General features: G+C 46.4%; 1 protein-coding gene across 2 annotated transcripts in view; it reads left to right on the top strand.

The window, feature by feature from the left end:
- The window catches only part of ACER1 (alkaline ceramidase 1), an 18,583-nt gene extending 15,051 nt beyond the window's left edge, over positions 1–3,532 (top strand). For both annotated transcript variants that reach the window (XM_021705398.1, XM_021705400.2), the window contains exons 5-6: positions 1,473–1,610; positions 1,918–3,532. In XM_021705398.1, the coding sequence (XP_021561073.1) occupies positions 1,473–1,610; positions 1,918–2,083 (304 nt within the window). In that variant the 3' untranslated portion in view covers positions 2,084–3,532. The remainder of the gene's footprint in view (positions 1–1,472; positions 1,611–1,917) is intronic.
- Positions 3,533–5,922: the final 2,390 nt, after the last annotated feature.

The following is a 5,922-nucleotide window of genomic DNA, read 5'->3' on the forward strand; positions in this document are numbered from 1 at the left end:
TTCTTTCTTTCTTTCTTTCTTTCTTTCTTTCTTTCTTTCTTTCTTTCAATTTCTTGCAAATTAATAGTTAGAACTAGATTTAGGTTTTCGTATTTTGAGGCCAGAATATTTCATGTGTGGTGCTGGGTGTTTCTTCTTCCATGACATTAGGACCCCATAATGAATGGTTGCTCCACATTTAGTGCTATTAAGGTTGATCAGTGGATTCAGACGGTGTCATCTCTTCCCTTTATTATAAAGTTTTCCACTTACTTTTCACCTAAGAATTTCAGCAGCCATTTAGGCACACTGCTTCCATCCATGGATTCATTAGTGGTTGCAAGAGGGTGGTTTGCAGATTCCATTATTCCTTCTGCAATGATTATCTGGAGTTCTTCCATCAAGAAGGACTTTTCACTTGTCAACCTGGAAATACAGTTTGCACAGGAGTGACAGGATGGATAATTGATTCTTTCCCTTAATTGATCTACTTCCAGAGTAATGAGTTGGGGCCTTAGCCATCTCTAGTAGGGACCAATGAAATTTTTAAGAAAAGTATTATTATGAACTCATGGATGTTTATATCTCAGAAATGTTTCAATCCATTGCAGTCGCCGTGCTATATTTTTAGCTTTTCATTTTGAAGTAGTCACAGACTCATGACAAATTGCAAAAATAGTGCAGAGTCTTGTGTATCCTTCATCCAGCTTCCCCCAGCCTCTCTCAATGGAGCATCCTGTGTAACCATAGTACAACCTTAAAAGGAGGAAATTGACAACAGAACAATGCTGTTAACTAGACCTCAGACTCTATATTCAGATTTCATCAATCCTTACTCATTATTCTTTTTTGGTGGTCAGACTCTCCCATTTTAGACTAGGGGCAGGGCCTGCACTTTTAACCATAGAGAAGTTATTGCCTCATTAATCCCTGATATGCTCTTTCCTGATGGATGCTGGGTCAGCTCTGCTGTTGGGGAAACAGATTCTGATCCTGAGTTGTCCCCAGATATGGCCTCCAGAGAATTTGCCCTCCCATAGCCACACAGACATGAATTTTCACGCACTGACTCACAAGTGTGCACACACTTACAGCCCCCCCCCCAGACAAACAGGGGAGGGCTTGTTGGTTAAGAAATCTGCAGCCTGACAAACCTGGTTCAGACCCCAGCTCTGTCACTTACTATCTGTGTAACCTTGGGTGGGGTTGGAGCAGAACTTAATCTCACATGCCTGTTTTCTCATCTACAAAATGAGAATAATAACATTGTTTTGAGGACTGAGTTTTTATCTGAAGAACTTTTAGAACTGTAATTGGCGTCCTATCAGTGCTCAGCAAATGTTAGCAATCATCACAAATTAGGCCCCCTCCCTCTGCTACTCTTGGTCGTTCTCTCCTCCCAGCCTCATCTCCTTGGATGGAGGAATTTCCCATCAGCCCCTTCAGGCTCTGCTCTCCGAGTCTGGCTCTAATCTTCCTCCTTCTCTCCCTAGGACCAGCAATAAGGAGCTTCGTCATATAATGGAGGTCTCCGTAGTTTTATGGGCTTTTGCACTGACCAGCTGGATCAGCGACCGCTTGCTTTGCAGTTTCTGGCAGCAGATCAATTTCTCTTACCTGCACAGCATCTGGTAAGCACCTGCCCTCTGGTATGGGGCGCCAGAACCAGAAAATCTCAGATGCCAGAGTTTGGAGCAGGAGCCTGGGGGCAGAGAGGGGAGGCACAGATATCGGTGTGTGTGTGTGTGTGTGTGTGTGTGTGTGTGTGTGTGTGTGTGTGGGTAGGGGTTGGTTGCAATCAAGGGTCTGATCCAGAATGTCCCTTTGAGTGGTCAGGATCCATGAGAAGTAAGGAGAGAACCAAAGTGGGGGCATCCATCTAGCTCTGGGGCATCTTGGCATCTTGCGCCCTCACCACCTTCTTCCTGCCCCCCACAGGCATGTACTCATCAGCATCACCTTTCCTTATGGCATGGTTACCATGGCCTTAGTGGACGCCAGGTATGAGATGCCAGGTCAAACCCTCAAAGTCCGCTACTGGCCTCGGGACACTTGGCCTGTGGGGCTGCCCTATGTGGAAGTCAGTGACGACAAGAGCTGCTGATGTCTGCCAGCTTCTGGACTACCCGAGCACCTGCCAACTCACCTGTGTCTTGAAGAGGGAGGCCTGGATCAGGAGTCTGAGAGATGCTCATGGTTCTTTCCTCTACCTCCCTTTCTCCGTTCTTCTTGTCCTGCACGGCCCCACCCCAAGACAGGGGATGGACTTCATGAGCCTTCTGCACAGCAGTCTGATGACCGGGGGTGGGGAGGGGGAGCTGCCTGGCATAGCTCTCCTCCACAATCTGCCCTTATTCTCTTTCGTTTCCTCCTTTGCATTCACTTTGTGAGGCTGGATCACCAGGTGCTGGGATTACCTGGCAGCCATTGGGAATGACTTCAGGCTGGGGCTTGGTGCCTGGGCATCTCATAAATAGTGGCGGTCACTACCACACCCTTTGGACCTGTCTTTGGCCATGCAATGTCCCTGGTACTTGGGGGCATCCCAGAGAACAGACATGATTTCCAGTCACCTCATTCTGCCCTCACTCATGCATGCAGAGACCTTGCAGGTCCTCTCACACATGTGCTCCCACAGACCTCTGGGGCCATCTCACTGCTAGACAATGGAGCAACATGGAGGCCCAGACTGGGCAATCTTGCTGTTGTTGGGGCATGGGCATCAGGAGGGGAGCTGGGGTGGCCTGCATGGGCTCTCAAAGTGAGAGGAGAACAGGAAGGTGATTTCTGTGGTGGTTAAGAGCACAGGGCTTGGAGTCAGGCAGACCTAAGCTTGAATCCTGCTCCACCATTTCCTAGTTGTATAATCTGGGGGAGGTGATTTTTTTCTACCTTTGAAGCTCAAGCACCTTGTCTGTAATATGACAATGTTTCTGCCTTCATGGGACTTCTGCATGGATAAAACAAGATAATGTACAAAAAGTGTTTAGCATGGAGTCTGGAAAACATCCATCCCTCCATCCCCTCATCCTTTAATCCCTCCCTCCATCTATATTCAGCCATCCATTTATGTTCATTTACCCACCCAAATAATTTAATCATCCTTTCATTCATCTGTGTTCCCACTCATTCATTCATTCGTCTCTTCAACAAATATATATTGAGTTCCTACTCTATGTCTGACACTACCCACTGGTGATACAAGGCAGGAGACATGCAGTGTTCCTGCTCTAGGGAGGAGACAAGTGTTACACAAATAAAAAGACAAACAAGGCATTTCCAGACACTAATACCTGCTGCAAAAATGATAAAGCGGGTGATGCTTTAGAGAATCATGAGGTGGGGAAGCAGCCCTTTCAAATGGGTGCTCAGTGGGGGAGCGCAGTTTCCAGATGAACCCTCAATGACAAGAGGAGACCAGCCCTACTGAGAGCTGGCTGGGTAAGACCATTCTGGGGAGAGGGAATGGTAGGTGTGAAACTCACAGGGTGTGGATGAACTGGCACGACAAAAAGAACACTCTTTTTTTTTTTTTTAATGTTCAGTTAGCCAACATATAGTACATCATTAGTTTTTGATGTAGTGTTCAACGATCAGAAAGAACACTCTTGCTGGAGCTTAGTAAATGAGGGAGAGTGTAGAGTAAGAGATTTGTAATCTGGGGGTCTGGGATAGGTTTAGTATCCATGGACCACTTGACATTCTTTGCTAAAGAGGATTGTCTGGGCATGTTATCAAGGCCCCTGGAGTGTGTCACTCCAAAAGGAGTAGAGACTAGCCCATCTGGCCTGTTGGAGAGATGGAGAAATTGAAAGAGGAAGGGCCGCTCATATTTATTGAGACTATCATGTGCTATATGCCCATGACACACATAATTGAACCTAATACCCCTCCCACAACCCTTCAGATAGACACGAACATTCTCATTCTATAGAAGTGGCTCAGAGAGGGCAAGCAACTTACCCAGGAACACACAGCCTGGACTCGAACCAGGTCTGTCCTTCCCCCAAAGTTCCTTCCACCACAGTTAGTCAGTAGTAGGATCGAATCTGGGTCACAGGGCCACTGCTTCCAATCCCTTTGAATTTCTTGTTCTGGAAACTGGAGGTTCTTCACCTCTGGCCCCAAGATGGATCGTGCTGGGAAGGGGGTGGGCAGAGAGGAAGGGAGTTTCTGCAAACTTATAAAATTGCTTGCAAAATGTTGTCTTAGTGTTTTTGAGGGGGGAGAGGAGCTGTACTTCCAGCAGATTCTCTAAGGGGGCATTTGGCACCCTGAAAGTGAAGAACCTCAGTTCAAACTTTCTGGTGGGGATAAGGGCAGATAGAGAAGCATCTGCCTCTTGTACCCCCTCCCACCCCGCCCATGCTTCTGTCCTTAAATACATAGCAATAATTTGTCCCCAGTGCCTATCTCCTGGCCCCTGCTGACCCATCCTCACAGCCTCCTCTTAGCCTCCTGGGTATGGAGGCAACAGGTGGGTAGGAGGTCTGGATACTTGTCTAATTGGAACTAGCCATGTGATCTTGGCAAGTCCCAGTCACCATCAGGACTCTTTGTGGCAAAGGATAAAATGTTCAGTTCCAGCTGGCTGAAATGACCAAAGAACAACCAGCATATATACTTTTGAAGTTAAAGATATGCAGATATGGCTGGATCCAGGCTTCAAGTGATGTCACCAGGGGCAGTCTCCCTCCATCCCTCTGGTCTACCTCATGGGTGGGAGGCAGCAGCCAGCAGTGCTAGGCTTTACATCCTTCCAAGTTGAAAAGTATATACCAGAGGGACCTGGGTAGATCAGTCGGTTAAGTGGCTGCCTTCGGCTCAGGTCATGATCCCAGAGTCCTGGGATCGAGTCCCAGGCTCCCTGCTCAGCGGGGAGTCTGCCTCTACCCCCCTGCTCATGCTCTCTCTCTCATGCTCTCTCTCTCTCAAATAAATAAATAAAATCTTTTAAAAAAAGGATATACCAAAGCTCCAAGTGCACATGCTCAATGTCATTAGTCAGTAGGGAAATGTAAATCAAAGCCATGAGATACCATTTCATATCTATGAAGTTGGTCATAAGAAAAAAACAGAAAAATAAATGTAGGAGAGAATGTGGAGAAGTTGGAACCCTTGTACATTGCTGATAGAAATGTAAATTGGTGAAAGCACTGTTGGAAACAGTTTGGCTGTCCCTCAGAAGTTAAGCATAGAACTACCATATGACCTGGCAATTCCGCTCCTAGGGATATACCCAAAAGAATTGAAAATATGTATTCTAACAAATACTTGTACAGAAATGTTCCTAGAAGCACCATTGATAAGAGTCAAAAGGTGGAAACCATATAAATGTCTATCAGTGGATGAACTGTTAAATGTGGTGTATCCATACAATGCAATATTATTCTGCTATAAAAAGGAGTGAAGCACAGACTCGTGCTACCATGTGGATGAACCCTGAATACACGATGCTCAGTGAGAGAGCCAGACACAAAAGGTCACATAGTATGTGATTTCATTTCTATGAAACATCCAGAACAGGCAAATCCATGGAGACAGAAAGTGGATTTGTGGGTGCCAGGGGCTGAGAGGAGGGAATGGGGAGTGACAGCTAATAGGGACAAGTTTCCTTTTCTTATGTCTTGGAACTAGATAGAGGTAGTGGTTACACAACATTGTGAATGTTCTAAATGCCACTGAATTGTACATTTTAATAGGGTTAATGGTTAATTTTATGTTATGTGAATTCCTGTACCACTAAAAATTTTTTTTTAAAGATTTTATTTATTTGAGAGAGAGAGAGAGAATGAGAGAGAGAGCATGAGGGGGGGTGGGTCAGAGGGAGAAGCAGACTCCCCGCCGAGCAGGGAGCCCGATGCGGGACTCGATCCCGGGACTCCAGGATCATGACCTGAGCCGAAGGCAGTCGCTTAACCGACTGAGCCACCCAGGCGCCCT

Source organism: Neomonachus schauinslandi, chromosome 1 (genome assembly GCF_002201575.2).
Source record: "Neomonachus schauinslandi chromosome 1, ASM220157v2, whole genome shotgun sequence".
Classification (NCBI taxonomy): Eukaryota; Metazoa; Chordata; class Mammalia; order Carnivora; family Phocidae; genus Neomonachus; species Neomonachus schauinslandi.